Below are 17,390 nucleotides of genomic sequence, written 5' to 3'. Positions count from 1 at the left end.
AAAACTGACACCTGACAGCCAACAACACACACAAATTCAACTTACATTGTTCCATCCTTTGTGCCCATGTGGCATTATTTGCGAGCAACTTGTTAGCAACCGGCATTTTTAAGACACAATAGGCTTTAAAAAAAAATCACAAGCGGGTTATAATTGGTGTTTTCTGTCATGGAATAAAGCGTGAATATTTAGAGGATTTGTTTACCGGGACCTTATTTCGGGCGGTTTACCATAAACCTATTAAAAAAACCATTGACTTTGGAGCGATGGAACCGGAAATCCTAAAATGCTAACACGCTCGGGTTTTGCATACAAAAATACATCATCTCTGAGTACTTGAAAAAAAAGCAATCAGCAGCCAATTATTTTTAATAGGTATGTAAATGATAACAGAATGTTTGAATACCAATACCAGTGTAGGCCTGTAAATTGCACCATGCAATTACATGGATTTTACCGAAGTTGCTTTTGAAATTGCAAATATGTCCTTGTTTATGAAATAGATTAATACATTTTCAGTGATGAATGCAGTTTTCAGTTTATTTTCCTAATATTTTGTCAGTAGTCTATTCATGTTTAATTTATAAATGTTTAAAGTTAATGTTTCTACGATTTTATTTTTATATCAAAGGTTTGTTGAAAACATTGTGTACAATCAAAATAGAACGCTGAATAACAAATTTGGCAGTTAATTGAAAGACTGCAAGCTAGTGTTAATTACATCTGATGTTCCCATTGTCATTGCTAGAAATCATATCATTAAAATCATCTTCCCACCGGCTCCAGGACTGTTGATGATGTCCTCGTGAGATTGTGCAGCTTTATCAAGTGTATATTCTGAACCGATTACAGGTTTTAACCAGCCTGCCTCCATCCCTGCAAACAGGGCGGCTGCACACTCAGATGTTTCTTCCTGTGAAAATAAATATTAAACCTAAATTACTAAAATACTACATGTTTTCAACAAAAATATTACATTCACAGAAATAGAGACTTTTACTCCATATGCTCTCATACGGACTGCAGATAATGCAGAAATGCAGTGACAGGATGCCTTATGTATCCTACCTTAGTTGCATAGAACAAAGCCACGCCAATGATGCTTGACTCCTTGATCATGGTGTCTCTGGGGTTGATCTCAACAGGACCCCTACATCCAACAATCTTAAAGTAAAGCATGCTTTAGACATAAACTAGTGCTAATAATGTGCTAAAACACAAGACACTCACAATCACTCTGCCACCAAAGTCAAGCAGCTGTAGGTCAGTGCTGAGGTTGACATTGGACAACATCTCGATGATGACATTCGCACCTTGATGGTCAGTAGCTGCCTAAAAACAAAAATAACCATAATCAGTCAAACAATAACTTGACATAGTTTAAATAAAAACTATAATAAGTGAATCGAAACCTTAATTTTCTCCAGGTAGTCTTTGTCTCTGTGGTTGAAAGCAAGATGTGCTCCATTGCTTAGGACCAGCTTCATCCCCTCTGGTGTACCTGCTGTACCTAGCACCTTAAGTCCAAATGCTCGCGCAATCTGACATGCTGCAATGCCTACCTATGAGTACATGCAAAATACAAGATCAGTGTGAACTGGATAGATTTGGAAATAATGTATTCAAAGAATGTCATACATCCTACCCCACCACTGGCTCCGTGGATAAGTACAATCTCTCCAGCTTTAGCATGAGCCCTTTTTACAACAAAAGCAGATGGCATACCATTTAAAACATTTTAGGTTTATTTACTTTCATCCTATATATTCTATATTATGTATAGTGTCCCTATAGCTCAAACTGTATTTTTATAGATTAAGTGCACACAATGTATACATTAAATTCTATGTTAATTGCTTTATATACTGTCAAGGAAGGCATAAAATAAATAAAAATGTGATACTAAAAGGTAAATAATACATATGCAGTAAACCTCAATAAAAACATCAAGTGCCATATCCATGCAACAAAGTGTAAAAGAACGCAACAAACTTTGTATCATACTTATGAAATAAAGCCCGATATGCTGTGAAATATGGGATTCCTATTGCTGCACCCTGTTTAAAATCCAGCGAATCTGGAAGTTTGTGAACAGTGTCCTCTGAGGCAACAGTGTACTCGCTGTATCCTCCTGTCACAGTGCCTGTGGCGAAGACTCTGTCACCTGCCTGAGAAAACACAAATCATGTCAATCCATACAAAGTAATCGAGCCACACTTTGTGGTCAGTGTGAAAGGATAACAATCTGACAACTAAATAATCCCAGCACCCGTAGGAGGCGAACACCTTCTCCGACAGCTTCAATCACACCAGACACGTCTGATCCAGGAGTATAGGGCAAATTTGGCTTTCGAGAGTATGATCCAGAGCGGATGTAGGTCTCCACTGGGTTCACGCCACATGCCTGGACTCGAATCAGAACCTATAACAGCAGACATACCTGTTTACACAGCTTTTAGAAAAACAACAACATGAAATGATTATCGTCTTTTACCTGCTTCTGTCCAGGACTTGGCACAGGCAGATCTTTGCAAAGTTTTAAAACTGAAGGGGCTCCAAACTCTGACACTCTGATGGCCCTCATTAATGTACATGTGGCCATGTCGCTCTACAAAACACGTGGATTGACAAGGCGGAATAAACTTTGGCTGCTGGAATCTGCTCTGTAGTAAACAAATTAATTAGGACGAACCGAAATGATGTAAAACGAGCATTCTTAAAACAATATATAACGGTATATATTAGATAAAGGTAAACATATGCATTGTGTTGCAATTGATACAAACAAAACACGCCATAAAATAAGATACATTACACAGTTCACGTGCACCGTACGCACAGGTTGCAGCTGACTGAAGTCGCTCTTCGCTTCCGTACGGAATGAATATTGGCAGGTTTCGGCCACCGTACCGGACGACTGTATACTTTACAGCCGAACAGCATGAAGCGTGCGGCACTGCGAATCTATAAAACACGCTTATTTTAAAAGTCAGCTTAAATTAATAGGTTACAGATAATATGCTGTTATTCGAAAGTAATATCGATAGACACTAAACACAATAAAACAAGAGTCTTTAAAATGGAAGGCGATACGTTTCAGCAATGGAAGAATCAATGTCTTAATAAGAGTGATTTCAGTAAGAAGGGGAGTGTTGATGAAGACATTTCAGATATCGTCTCTTTCATTAACAGCCATGATAACTACTTTACTACAAGCTCCTGTTCCGGAAGAATTATACTGTTTGATGGGGTAACGTTAAGACTGAGACACTTTTTCATGAATTATTCACAGGGGACTCATATGGAAGGCGGTCCCATGTAACGTTACTGTATGATTTTTCTGGCTGCCTTAAATAAATACAAAAGCAGAACGTTATCATCATTGTCAAGTAACGTTAGCCATTTTAAGCTTAAACCTACCAAACCTGTTTTTTATAATAATAGGAAACATAACTGCAGTCCAAATTCTGATTGTTGTTGTTTGTGTATATGATGTGCATATTATGCAATAACATTGGTTTTGGTCTAAGGTTTCAGATTGCCCCGATGTGCAAAAACAAAACTGTTCCTGGTTATTTGTTACTCACCAGAAGTGTCAACGAGAAGATGTGGTAAGAAACACATAGTCAGCATTTAATATTTCTTGTAAATGTGCATTGATTATGGATTATAAACTGTTTCGAACAGGTCACAGGTTTGGAGAAGTCTGTTGGAGAAGCCACATTTAAATTTGAGCCATTTGTACTCCATGTTCAGTGTAAACACCTTGCAGATGCTCAACTACTGGTGAGTGTCACATTGGATTAGAATGAAACTTTCCATTGTAGGAGTTTTGACAAATAAATGGATTTTCATGGCTTTCTCTTCAGCACAAGGTTGCAATAAACTCTGGCTTCAGGAATTCTGGAATAACTGTGGGAAAGAAAGGAAAGATAATCATGGTAGGGCGTTTCCAGAACATATCACTCCTTATTAACAAACTGCTGTTTGTTAAATGATAAAGATGCAACGATGTTATTCTTACGGTCTGAAAATCCTTCGAAATGTATTCGGTGCACATAGGCAGTGCGCAGCACACATTGCCTTGAGGTTCCTCTCAGCCACAGGGGTAAAGTTCTTGTGAGTGATGAATACCTTGCTTTCCTTGTTGGAGTTGGTAACCAGAAGATGGAAGAAAATCTCAAGAGAATAGAAAGGTATGCTGTCAAAGGTAGTCTTGGCTGTGTGTTTCTTGTTTGTTTATGATTATATATATTTAAACTATATACAATATATACATAATCTAAAAGTCTTGAACATTAGTGAAGATCTTTTTCTCATTGTGCTTTCTATAGAAATGTAATATTATTCTTTTAAATTACTGATTGTATCAGTCACATTATTTTTTGATTTAGTAGAATTTATAAGTTAGTGCTTTTGCTTTAATGTAAGCAGACTCCTTAAGTATGAGCGTAACAAGCATGATCTGATGTCCCAAGGTTGTTAACATGTCACAAATTTGCTTACATTTGATCTATTGAAGATTCTTAAATATTTCTTGATTTTACTCAGTCATGTTTTATTTATTTTTAACAGATTTGATGAGTGCTTACAGGCTGCTCTGCAACCTCAAGAAGAGAAATGTAGTTTACAGGAGGACATGGACGAGAAACCAGTGTACAGGCGAAGGAGGAAACGGATACAGGACAGTTCTGAGACAGACAGCCAAAATGTCAATGAACAAAATGAAAGCAATCAGGAAGAAACTGACTGGAATCTAATGCTGTTATCATAGGAAATCTACCCTTTCATCATCTTATCATCATTATTGGGATTTTAGCTTAGATTTCATCAACAACGCACATATAAACTCCTTAGGTTTCAAGTACTAGCCTATTAAAACATTTGTAAATACTGACAACCAAATGTTTTTAATGATAACAAAACAGAAATAGACTAAAACCCACATCCTCTCTGAAAACCTTCACACTTGCTTCTTGAACAGCTCTATTTCACATGCCTCATTATCTCTCATGCTCTTGGTGAATCTGCTTCAGTTTAACATTCCATAACATCAAAAGCCTTTTTTGTGTAATTCCTTACTTTTTTTGCCTGTGAATAAAATAGTTGTCCAGAGTTGCTTTTCTCTACAATGAAGAAATAAACCATGTTTTTCATGTCTGACAATCCATTTGTCAGGCATCATCATGAAAATTTGATGTGGTTTGGAGCCCATTTCCTACGGATTAGTTGGCATTACCGTCTGGGCCTAGTCCGGCAACGGCTCATTTGGGTGGCTTGCCTCATTAACGGTCCTGTCTCTGCCATGTGGATCTGCTTCATTCTGATTCCTTTTTTTCATAGAAGACTTGTGCCTAAATAAAGATACATTATGTGGTTTCATGACATATTGAATGAGAGTTTTTGTAATGTTAAAATTATATAACTTTTAAAAATCAAGTAGCATGTGTTTAACTTTTCAACAGGATTGTCAAATACTTGTTAAGTATAACTGTTATTTAGCGTTCTTTATCAAGGTGTATTTAAGGTTTTGCATTTTTACAGTAAACTATAGGCATAATTTTGTCATCTTTATTTGACATAAGAGTCATGAAAGTTATATTTTATTTTCTTTCAGTTTACATTTTGGTTTAGGTTTGGGTGTAGTTTTCATTAACGATAAGAACACTACCAGCTGCTATTGCACAAATAAAAAAAACATCTCTCAACACGCGAGTACATCAGTCGAGTTAATACATATTTCCTTACCAGCAAAACGTGAAATGACGAGAAACACTGAACAGTGATCTCAGCTGTCGGATTGTTGGTGACCTACATCAATACACCAGTAGATGGGGTTAATGCACCTTTAAAAACATCACTCTGTTTGCGACTATAACTGTTTCTGCAGTCCAATAATCTATATTTATTGTTGGATTGAGAAACTAAACCAAGCTAACATTGATAGTAATTACACCCTCAATAGCCTACTTATAATGCTTTTTAATGAAGACTTCGTCACGGGGTGATTATGAATTAAGATAATATTTCGTAGATATTGCATAATTTAAAAGTATAACTCAAATCGTATTCAGTTTCAATGTAGTCAAATCTAGTTTAGGTTATCTTTTAATCAATATGCACGATTTAATGTAGGCTATATAAAATAATATAACATAGGCCTGAAGCCTATTAAAGAATAGGCCTACTACAAAATTGTTGCTATTTTTGTTTTAGGCTGTATGAAGTTTAATCTTGACTAAATACTGAATAAACTGGGAGTCATTAAACTGAACACATTACAATTTACGACTAAAACCACGAGCCACCTTCAAACACACGTTTGTTAATTGTCATGCTCTCTTATTGTTTCCCAGCTTCAGAAGTTGCATTCAGATCCAAGTTAACCACAAATGCACCTTTCGCCAAGCAAATGGCTCCTAATGATAATCTTAAAATAACATCAATTAGCCAGCTGAAAGACTAAGGAATGATTAGAAATCTCTCATAATTATTACTAGACATTAAGGGTGAGGGGGAGGAGGGGCGCTTGATTGGCAGGTTAAGTTGAAGGGGCATTAAAGTGAGTGAGAGGGTGTGCTGGCAGGGCACGAGCACCGCCGCAATCAGAGGTGAATTGGGGGCTTTTGTACCCGCGTGATTGTCAAGTGGCCCATTTCTGCCTCTGATTAGACCCGCTTGATTTAGCGGCTGCGCGTCCTCAGGTCTCCCTGCGCAATCACACTGCGCGTCCTCAGGTCTCCCTGCGCAATCACACTGCCTCTTACTGTCACTCAAGGCCCGCTGATTTCCCAAAGAAAAAGAAACAGCTCAACCCCTGTGTCCTCTGCAACTATACACTCACTAGTTTATTCATTATTGTTATTATTTAACTTTAGAAAAGGAAATCGTTTAATAAATTAACATTTAATATTAAAATAGAGAGAGAATAACGGATACGGGCTAAATAGATGCATATAGGCCTGTTGAGGCAGCGAGAAGATAAATATGTAGCCTACTATTTCGTCTGCTGACTAAGCTAGCTGAAAACATGTTCCATCGAGGATTTGTTGTCGAGATTTAGAATAAATTATATTATTTTGTTTACATTTTAACACCAGTTAAAACAGTTTATCTTTACATCGCCTGATATATTTAAGGTTACATCATTGGGGACCAAGACCAAATTAAAAAGTAAAACAATATAAATCTAATCATATAAATTGGAAGAATTATTAAAACTTTAAAAACTAGCTTTTTAGACCGATGAAAATCGTTTATTGTCGTGTTAGATATTTTTTCAGGGAAAATTATTTAATAAAGCAAATATCACTGCGCACAATGTTTAGGTTGACAATAAAATATTATTCATATATTTGAACCTTATTTCTATTTTATATAATAGCCTATGAATTGTTGAAGAATTGAAATTGTTTAAATACATTTAAAATAGCCGTTGCTTTGATATTATTTTCTAAGCAGTGTATCTAAATCCAAATCTCGATATCTTAATCTCTCGTTCACAAATCGGTAAAGATCAATGCAGTTTTAATTAAATGCTTCATTTCGAAAAAACTGCTTTATTGATTACCAACTACTAGTAAAATGAGGTGACATTTATGCAGAGTTATTCTATATATATAGTATATTAGTATAATTTTCTATTAAATAAAACGTTGTTGCATGTATTAAATCAGTTTTATTTTCGCAATACCATGTGGTATGATGTTAAATCAGATCTCTTCTGGCAGTATCAAGATTTTGCGGATGTATACATTCAAATCGTATCTCTTATTTTTTCTGAGCACAAGCTTTAGTGTTCTGATTTTTCAGTAATTTTATGAGACCTCCATTTTTAGTTTTTTTAGCTCCATTATGGATGTCCATTATTCTACGAAGGCACGGCGTGGGCTAACAAGATTATGAGGGGTCAGACCCTCCAGAATAACTCACCAATGTGTTTGTCTGCAGTTGCACTTTTATCAAAACTGTGGTTTCTGCTAAACTACAGCAAGTTTCCTTACTGCCAAGAAACTGATGGAAGAGAAGACAAAATTGACATGCATGCCCAGTTTGAACTTCTAATTTTAATACGAACAATACCTCATCACACCATGCTTTCATATATGTTTTTTTATTCTTTGCATTTGTGGAGATGAATGACATCAGCACATGTTTTCTATGATGATCTCTGGTCGTGACATATTCAAGACATTCTTGTGCTGTTCACTTTCCTTGCTAGAATATATGCTGGAATTCTAAACTGGGTATTAGCGCATCTAAGTTGGTAGACCAGATGGTCAAACTGTTTTTTAGAACATGATGGCTGGTCGGATATGAAAAACTTGGTTGCTGGATCAATTAGAAACCAACCAGCTCCAACTATACACTGGATTCTAGCAGTGTCCTCTGTAGGAAGTACATTTCTCATGCCGGTTTATAACAGCTGTGACATTCATATATCGATTACATATGCAGACGTGGTGGCCCTTTCCATCTTGCAACTTACAGCACAATTGCCAGTGGTAGAACCCCATTAAAGTTATGTCTGAAAGATGAGGTCCAAACAGGCCGGGTCTCACGAGAATTGAAATGACGAATTAGAACGCACAGATTTGGAAGATTAATTCGAGTCCTTTTCATCTCCGGCACTCGATTACATTCAAAGAGCCCTGCGTGTTCCGAAAATCTCTGAACATGCAACTGTACCCCATCGGAAAGAAAAATAAACAGTTGCACACAGGGTACTGTATCATTATCACAACAAAGGCTGGAGGAGGGAGCTTCTGAAATACGAGGACAGAAACATCTGGAGCGCGTTAATCAACCGGTGAATGACGGATGAGTTTTATTCGGCCTAACGACAGATACAAGGCGGGCATACTCGAATGTGACGCGCGATAATGACATCATCTGACCAAAGCGGGCCATAAGGACTTCATACGTATGTCAGCGTAAGGCCTGTCTAGAGTTTGCATCATGTTAAACTGAGCTCAGTGATGTGGCGAAACAGGTTCCTGTTCTCTTAAAAAGATAATGTAAATGTGGAAGAATATGCTATTGAAAAGTTCCTGTTTTAATTTTTGTGGAATTATTCAACTTGTTGTAAAGAGATTTTAATGTTACAGAGTGAAATAACAATGAAATACTTATGGAAAAATAAAATGAACGTATTAAAGATATACGGATAGACAAAATATATTAATGACTCATCTTGTACTACAGATTTTCTTGTGATTTATTAAGATTTAATTTAAAGTTTCTAGTACATTTTCAAAGGAAGGTATATTTTTCTAACCAGCCCTTTAACTTGTCAGCTCCTCTCATCCTCTGTCTTGGTGCATGTGTGTGTCTACATTTCACATACTCATTTAGTACCTGCAGTCGCCTCAGGCCTTATGGGGTCGACCCCTCCTTTACCCCGGTGATGTGTGGCGTGCTGCCTGCCGCTCGCTGGTGGGCCGGCTGTAATTTATGTGATCCCCGTAATTTCCTGCTACTTTCTGAAGTGGTAGTGGGGTGGAGACAGCAGAGGAGGTTGAAGGGCCCTTCCCTGTTTGACCTCTCTCAACTTCACGCATCACTCTGAAGGAAATAATTACACAGGAAGTAAAGAAAGAAATGAAAGGAAAAAAGAGCGAAATAGAGCATCGAGGGCCATAAACATCTCCTGACCTGACCGGTTTCACTTTAGAGGTAGAGCACCCTAAAGAGGTCAAATGTCAAGATGGCCAGCCGTTGTGAATTAGTAAACGTATATTCGCATTCAAACAAAGTGCATGTTGTGACATCAACCGAAATAGGCTATAATACAGTCCAGGACAAATTTTTGAATCAGCAGACTGGGACTGACCTTAAAGGGATAGTTCACCCAAAAATGGAAATTCTGTTATCATTTACTCCCACTCACTTTCAAACCTGAATGACTTTCCTTCTTCTGCAGAACACAAAAGAAAATATTTTTCAGAATGTTGGTAACCGAACAATGGCGGTTTGAAATGACAAGAGGTTTAAGTATGATGACAGTATTTCCATTTTCCGGTGAACTATCGTTTTAATATTGGTTAAATATATTTAAGAAACTGCAAAGACAATTAATTGTATTCATTTATTTCTTTTGGGGTTAAATCAAATATCTTGTTCTTATAATAACATAATTATAAATAAAAATACAAATGCTGAATTAAATAAATGTTTCAAAATATCACTAAAATACACTGTCAGTAAGTCTGATTATTTAATTATAAAACATTTTTATAAAAATTCAAACCAACTACACAATGTGAATTAGCTGTCGTACACAGATTCAGATGAAAAACAGAATCTCAGCTCAAAAGCTTGGATATATCTTTATCCTCCAAAGCAAACAGCTCAGTTCCATTTTTCTCTCAAAATCTTAAAGGATTATGATGCTTACTTATATTGTATACATATACTTAGCTCTTCAAACCGTGAAAGTATATAAAACAACAACCATTCAGAGGGATTTCTAAATGTATTATTTTTAGTCATACACAGGTGATGGAGGTGGACGAATGGAATGCATTGTGAGCTAATCAAGTGTGATTGGAACAGAGCTGAGAGATTGACTGCTGTTATACTGTACATATAAACAAGCTCTGCCATCAGCCCCTCATCAATTGCTAATGTATTCTTAATGTATTCTTAATCAGCAGTCTAACCACACTTTGATTTCATTTCACATGACAAAAAAGTCTATCAGGGACGTCCTTTTGAAAACAACAGATGCAGATTGCTAAACAGAATAATAATGTTCTTTCTTTCGCCACTGACGTGTTGCTTTTTTGGGAATCCAGAAATGTAACCAATCGTAAAGCCAGCAAATTCGTGCATGCCGTGCACCTCTGTAACTGCTTCAATCTTTCAGTGTTCAAAGCGATGTGTAGATTACATTTTAAGAGTTTAAAATGTGTCATTTTTCATGTCAAAATACCTCACAGCTGAGAAATATCTAGAAAAATCCACATAGATAAACATTCGAAGCTAGAAAATATTTATTAACAAACTAGTACCAATATACTATCAATTAACATTGACCTTGAAATGTCAAATGGCTTTTTCAAAAAAGAACATTTACAGCCCTAGAAAGGAATTAATGCTGGTTTACACAGTAATCCTCCTCTTTAAGGGCATATGTATTGTGCTTAGATGTTATAATGAGTACCATTTAAAAAGATTGGATGGGGATTTTAGACATCTTGCTGAACACCACAAACTTCCTCTCACAGCTGTAAGCACCGCCCGCACCATCACCATCATGAGATATAACAAAACATTGCTACAGTCCTCTGTTGTTGCACCCAAAGCCAATCTGATTGGCACTTCCCCGTTGTTGGACATTTCGGTGGTTGTCCTACATGGGAGCTGCATCAAAGAAGCCACAGCGGAGTGCCATGTTTTCAGATGGGATCTGTGATAACAACCATTCATCTTCATTGGCTGGAACAAGCCTTGGAGTGATCAAGGCACGCTAGGCCCTTTTATACCTCATATCTGTGGGGAGGGCAAGACCAAACGATATGGAAAATCCTTCATGTCAGGGCAGGTTTCTGAAAACAGCCCTGAGATTGTGTGGCACACTGGTCTCTCCGGAGCACTCGCGTGATAGTTGACAATGTGTGTGTGTGTGTGTTTGTTTGTGTGTGGAGGGGCTGTGTGAATTGCTTTACTGCTGAAATTGACTGTGCATAAACATCCCAATGGCGTGATGTCCTCATGCTCTGGGTATGATGTTTTCATGTAAGTGTGGTTAGAACTGCTTTATGTTTAACATTTCAGTCGGCCTATTTTTAAGGCAGGCTACTCAATCTATCTAGTGTCCAAGATAAACTGCAGTTTGTCCATTTAGCTCAAGTGAAAGGAAAATAGACACAGTTTGTTACTGTTGACTTATATTGTCTGAAAAAGAAATGTCCAGTTTGGACATTCTGCTTTACTTTTCGAACAATACTGAAACAACAAAAGGGCAAACAATTTTCATTTTAGGGTGAACTAGGGGTTGACAATAATTGTGATATTAAAATTGTCTTAAAACTACTCTGTCATCATTTATACACTCTTTAAAATCTATACTATGACTCTTTCTTCTATGGAACTCAAAGGAAGATATTTTGGGTGTTCATACAACAGAATACTGTTTGGTTACCTTACCAGCATTCTTCAAAATATCTTATTGCAGAAGAAAGAAAGTCATACAGGTTTGAAATGACATGAGGATGAGTAAATGATGAAATACTTTTCATTTTTGGCTAAACAATCACTTTAATAGACACAATGGTTACAGTCGTTCTTTTATCCTATACTCACACACATATTTATGATTCATTGGACAAAAAATGAAAAAACACAAAATAAGAAATAACCTTTCTGAAATATTGGAATATTATCTTTATTGTAAATAATTTTTGCCATGATGATCCATTATGACAGCCCCAAGGTCAACTTTTCCCTTAAATGTATTTGTGGCGAGCAGTGCCGGGCGAGAGCCGTGAGGGAACGGCGCGAGGCCGGTGAAGTGAGTTAAAACGATCGTCAGCTGCGCATGCAACGGTCTTGCATCTCTCACGGAGGAGCTCCGGAGGCATAAGAGAGGAGCGACAAAAGGGAAGGGGGAGAGAGGACCAGGCCTGGACTTTATTTGTGTTTTAGTGTTTTGCGTGTCCCGCCTTCTACCTTCCTTACATTGAACTGTGTTACAGTATTCATGTGCAAACATTTACATGCAATGCAGAAATGTGTATCCAAAACCCATCATTTAAAGCACAAGTAATAACTCTCATATCTGCTACTTTTTGTTGCTCTTTAAATGAACCGAGACACCGTGACAATTCTATTTCAAACACTTTGGAAGTGCCAACATCAAAACATAAATATTCCTCTAATCTTTCCAAAAGTATTCTATTCTTGTAAGCACTCCAAAAGAAGAGTGTTGATGGGTTCAGGATTTCAAAGCATTGTTTTGTTATTTCAGGACAGTTGATAAAATACTCTAAAAGGGAAAAGCAAAAACTTGAAACCCCGCGAAAAGTGTGTAGACACATTTGTCATGGTGCAAACTTTAATCTTCTGTAGTCCCTTTTAAGAAAGGCTTATTTGTTTATCATACAGTTCCATATCTGCACCCGTTTCCTGTCAGTATAATATATACTCTTTAAAGTCTTTGATGTGGGCATGATTTGGCACAATATCACTCTCTTCCCTCTGCAGTCAGGCTAACCTTTGACGTATCTTTTGACGTTCACATATTTTTGAGACAGACGACTTCAGAATAATGTTTTTGTATTTTTTATCCTGTTTAACATTGGCCGGTCCGAGCAGCCTTCAAGTCATGCTTTCAGGCACGCAATTGGCGGAAATTGGTAAATAACAGGTGGTAAGTGATTGGGCTATTTTTAGCCCTGTAAACGGTCTAAACAAACCAAAATTATATTGTTAACATCCGGGTTAGTCATAGATATTGCTCCTGCGCTATGGACACAGAGACAAAAGGGTCAGTAAGCAGGGAAGGAGACAGAAACGGCATTCGGAAGTCTTTGTGTTATTCAGGTTTTGTGTTTTTGAAGGTGTACAATGGCTAACTTATCTGAATAAGAAGGATTTCAGCCGGTCCAGCATCATTGTATTTCTGAGATAAAAGTGACTTCATATCGGACATAATTTGTCTTTAAAGGCAGGAAGTGGGATGGAAAAAATCATGCTTTGATTTAAGTAACGAAAAATCATGATAACAGCATGATTACGTCAATAAAATGTGTGTTCCTATGACATTTAGGTCAGCTGTTACTACACCACAAGTGCGAGTATTTTTCGACATAATTGCATTTATGCATTTGAGACACATCAATCTATACACATTTCACTTACATGTGTTCACTCTGAGACGTCCATGCATTTCTCTACCAGTTGAAATGCAATACAAATTGATGAGTTGTGCTTTAAAAAACAACTTCCACTAAGAACACAAAATGACAGTAATGTTGGTTCCTATCCAGTTAAATCCATCCTGTGAACTGCAGCTGGAGGGAAGGCTGAGTAGAATTAGGGTTTATTAAAGGATCAATATGAAAAGTGCTGCATTATGGGCTTTTTTTTACTCCCTAATCACAAGGTGATGCTCACAGGCTCGCCGGAAGAAGGCCCCTCTTGTTCTGATTGTCAATTTGGGACTATTATTTGTTTGATGAGGCCCCCTGATATGATGCTTCGCTCCTGGACAATCAGAGCTAAGCTGGAGGCGGCAGGCACACTGGAAGAGTGGAGCATCATTCTGATTGAGACACCTTGAAGGATCGGACAACATGTGGTGTGAAACTTAATGGAATTGAAGACATTTTTTGAGGAATTCAGAGTTTCACATCCAAATGAAATTTATGTCAATATTGAAATTTATATCAAATATATGAAGAGTTTGGTTCCAAAATGAATTAACTCTGTTTTTCTTGTGTTGTCTTGTGTTATTTAGCTGTATTTTTCTTAGTTAAATCAAAATAATCCAACTGCAGTTTGATTTATATTAATTGGAATGTAAATCAATAAATCATTGATTATAATTTACTATAATACTATCAAACTTGATATATTAAGTTGGCCCTTAAATTCTACGACCTACCGCATTGATTAAATTGCCCAGTCTTGTCTATCATTTTTCCTCAGCATTGAGAGGTCAGATGTTATGGAATTTTAAACTGTCAGAAAACTTGCTATGTTAAAACACTGATGGAGTGTTGACCCGTGCTGTGTTTAGTCTAATGACAGGTGTGCAGGGGGAATGTGAGGAAAAGAAAGGAACTGTTGTGTTTTGTACCCAGTCTACCATGTGTCACACTTCATTTCTTATGTGAAGCAATTCAGCATGTACTTTGACACATGCTCTGACATGCCTCCACCAAATGTTATTTTATTTACCGTTACCTCTGTTGACACAGAAAGTGTGAATTGTAACAACACGCTACATAATGGGTCTGGAGACTATACTGCAGTGATTTGGGTTAAAATTGTATGTATTAATTGTATTAATTTTAAACGGTTTTGAAAAAGGTCACAAAATAATTGCTTTTAAGATCTCAACGAGATAAGAGATCAGATTGAGAGTTGCCTGTAGCTAAATCTTGTGAATCTTTGATTTTGTTTACACAGAAAAATGTGTACTCAACAATTTCTTCTACATGTATTTTTGATGTCAATTTATGTATTAATGATGATCAATAAGTAAAGTTCAGAACGGAGAATCACAGCCCACAGGCTCTCAGGAACATTTATGTAATATATATTTTGCCGCTTATATCCTCTAATATCTTTTTTAACCCTTTCTGCTCCGCGCCAAAGACTCGCCGCTTGAAGAGCAGCAAACACGTGCTTATTTTAACAACACTAGTGCAGACATAAATGGACACACAACAGTAAATAAAATGCAGCAAATATTAAAGCATTTGTATCCGTTTATCTGTTTGCTATATGTCTCCAACCTTTCAACCAGATTTGCGATATTTTATTAATCATAACGTTGTTATCTACATTTAGCACTAGCATTATTTATCATCATGCAAACATTTGTGACCCTGTGATAACCCAGACTAACAAGCATCAAAGATTAATTTCAATCATTGATTTTGATATTATTCAGTCAATATTGAATATATTGTTACATTTTCACAGAATTTTCTGTAGGATGATTTTATAAAAGGACGTTTGCTGGGTTGTCACAAGCAGGTTCTCATTTTGTAATGAACAACGTTTTAATTGGAAAATTACTGTTCTGGTATGAAAGTGAAAAGGTGACAATGGCATGGAAAGGCTAATTTAGTTAGGAACTCTGTTTATGATATTAATTGTTATATAGCATTTGAATTGTTACATTACATTTGCGGCATGTTGTCAGTAGTTTTTTTTTATTTACAAATATGAATTATCAGACTTTTATTAACAGGGAATTCCCCTAAAACCATAGAGCCTATACATAGGCTACATATATCAAAATATTAAATAAATGGCCAGATAAAAGATCATATCTTTTATACAGTATATACAACTGGGCTAAATTGATTAAATATTTATTTATTTTCAAAAAAACATATTGTCTGGTTTTGAAGAAAGTATAAAGACCGGACCTCTTGGAACTTTAATTTAATACCCCTGGTTTAAATAATCAGATACAATGTTTATTTACAGGATCGAGCCCTCAGACTTTACTTTGTGTAACCCATTGGGGCATAAAATTATTCTCTTTGTAATGTCATTTAATCTCCCCCAGTGAGTCGTTGTCTAAAAGAAATGGTTACTAGCTGGGGAAGTCTACTGTTATCTGGTCAAGTCTGTCTGCCCATCTGTCAACAGTCTCTACAGATGCAGTTTCATACAGGCACATACAGGACATCCCCTGAGTCAGCGGGGCCTATCTTTATATTCTGAAAATAAGGGTTGTGTGTATGTTTGTGTAATCTGCAATCTGCTCATAACATAAAATTTGTCTGCATTGTTGTGGCGGCATTGAAGAAACCAGCTCGGGAACCTTTAGACTTGACCAAATGAGCTGTGTAAATGTAACTTATGTTGTAAAATGCTTCCTAATAACTAATACTTTTTTGACAGTCTAAAATAGTTCAATCTTTTCACTTGACATTCACTTTCAGGATACGTTTTTTGATGTTTGTAATAAAAATGACTCCGTTTCGAGGGTCTGCCAAAGTTTGAACAGAAGGTGACAGAACCCTGGAGAGGAACGATTACTTTCTGACCTGCAAACAGTCGATTTAGGAGCTATTGCCACGTTCAGGCTGAGGCATGCTATCGTCAGCACAAACTATTTTGACAGATGGCGGTTCATGATAAACGGGCCTCTTTTTTCGTTACGAGGTAAGTAATGCTCACAGCTCGTAGATGGTTTTGCCATAAATATCTCTTATGTATTCACGGGAACCCATTTTTTGAGACAACATGTGTGGTCACTTCATGTCTAGTGGAGAAGTTGAAGTGTTTAATGCATTAGCTACTTAAAGACCCATTCTTTCAACCTCTCCCATACCAGAACCATTCTTACTTTTTCTCTACCTACTGTGCATTTCAAGTCTGCCAGTACATCTAAAAGACTTTAGATTACCTCAGTCCTTTTTTAAAGGTCCAGTGTTAGAAATGTAGCAGTATCTAGGGGCGAGGTTTCAAATTGCAACCATCGGCTCACGTCACCCCTCCCCATACCTTTCGAAGCGCTACAATGGCTGACACATTACTAAGATGTGGTCACGTTTTCGCTTCTTTGGAGAAGAATATTATGTATTTACGAAACACGCCCTGTAGAGTAGTTCGTACATTTAGGGCTACTGTAGAAACAACATGATGAATTCCATGCATGGTGTATGTACAGTAGATAGAAATAGCTCATTCTAAGGTTATAA

General features: G+C 36.8%; 2 protein-coding genes across 7 annotated transcripts; one reads left to right on the top strand and one right to left on the bottom strand.

Moving 5' to 3' along the window:
* Positions 1-351: 351 nt before the first annotated feature.
* cryz (crystallin, zeta (quinone reductase)) lies at positions 352-2,991 on the bottom strand. 6 transcript variants are annotated; one of them, XM_079452461.1, is made up of 9 exons: positions 2,840-2,991; positions 2,495-2,658; positions 2,270-2,422; positions 2,005-2,168; positions 1,646-1,697; positions 1,413-1,562; positions 1,231-1,332; positions 1,069-1,164; positions 352-913 (listed from the first exon to the last, which is right to left on the bottom strand). In XM_079452461.1, exons 2-9 carry the CDS (start codon positions 2,600-2,602, stop codon positions 752-754), a joined length of 987 nt encoding a protein of 328 aa, XP_079308587.1. In that variant the 5' UTR covers positions 2,603-2,658; positions 2,840-2,991; the 3' UTR covers positions 352-751. The 6 variants fall into 6 exon arrangements, with proteins under 6 accessions (XP_079308587.1, XP_079308588.1, XP_079308584.1 ...); XM_079452462.1 differs by having other exon boundaries at positions 2,495-2,663; positions 2,840-2,943; XM_079452458.1 differs by having other exon boundaries at positions 2,495-2,608; positions 2,816-2,897.
* tyw3 (tRNA-yW synthesizing protein 3 homolog) lies at positions 2,827-5,387 on the top strand. The gene is made up of 6 exons (XM_079452464.1): positions 2,827-3,250; positions 3,531-3,611; positions 3,688-3,786; positions 3,870-3,941; positions 4,063-4,196; positions 4,576-5,387. The coding sequence occupies exons 1-6, from the start codon at positions 3,080-3,082 to the stop codon at positions 4,772-4,774; spliced, it is 756 nt and encodes a 251-aa protein (XP_079308590.1). The 5' UTR covers positions 2,827-3,079; the 3' UTR covers positions 4,775-5,387.
* The last annotated feature ends 12,003 nt before the right edge of the window (positions 5,388-17,390 follow it).

This window comes from Barbatula barbatula, assembly GCF_947034865.1.
Source record: "Barbatula barbatula genome assembly, chromosome: 3".
In the NCBI taxonomy this organism is placed as follows: Eukaryota; Metazoa; Chordata; class Actinopteri; order Cypriniformes; family Nemacheilidae; genus Barbatula; species Barbatula barbatula.
The sequence above is the reverse complement of the archived record's forward strand: the minus strand, read 5'-3'. Positions and strand labels throughout refer to the sequence as shown.

Bases quoted from the DNA above. Each gene is read 5' to 3' on its own strand.
- cryz (XM_079452461.1), bottom strand. From the start codon at position 2,602: ATGGCCACATGTACATTAATGAGGGCCATCAGAGTGTCAGAGTTTGGA. The intron at 1,333-1,412 runs GTTTCGATTCAC...TTTTGTTTTTAG, and splicing joins ACTACCTGGAGAAAATTAAG to GCAGCTACTGACCATCAAGG. The intron at 914-1,068 runs GTAGGATACATA...TTATTTTCACAG, and splicing joins CTTTGTTCTATGCAACTAAG to GAAGAAACATCTGAGTGTGC.
- tyw3 (XM_079452464.1), top strand. From the start codon at position 3,080: ATGGAAGGCGATACGTTTCAGCAATGGAAGAATCAATGTCTTAATAAG. The intron at 3,251-3,530 runs GTAACGTTAAGA...TTTTGGTCTAAG, and splicing joins GAATTATACTGTTTGATGGG to GTTTCAGATTGCCCCGATGT. The intron at 3,787-3,869 runs GTGAGTGTCACA...CTTTCTCTTCAG, and splicing joins TTGCAGATGCTCAACTACTG to CACAAGGTTGCAATAAACTC.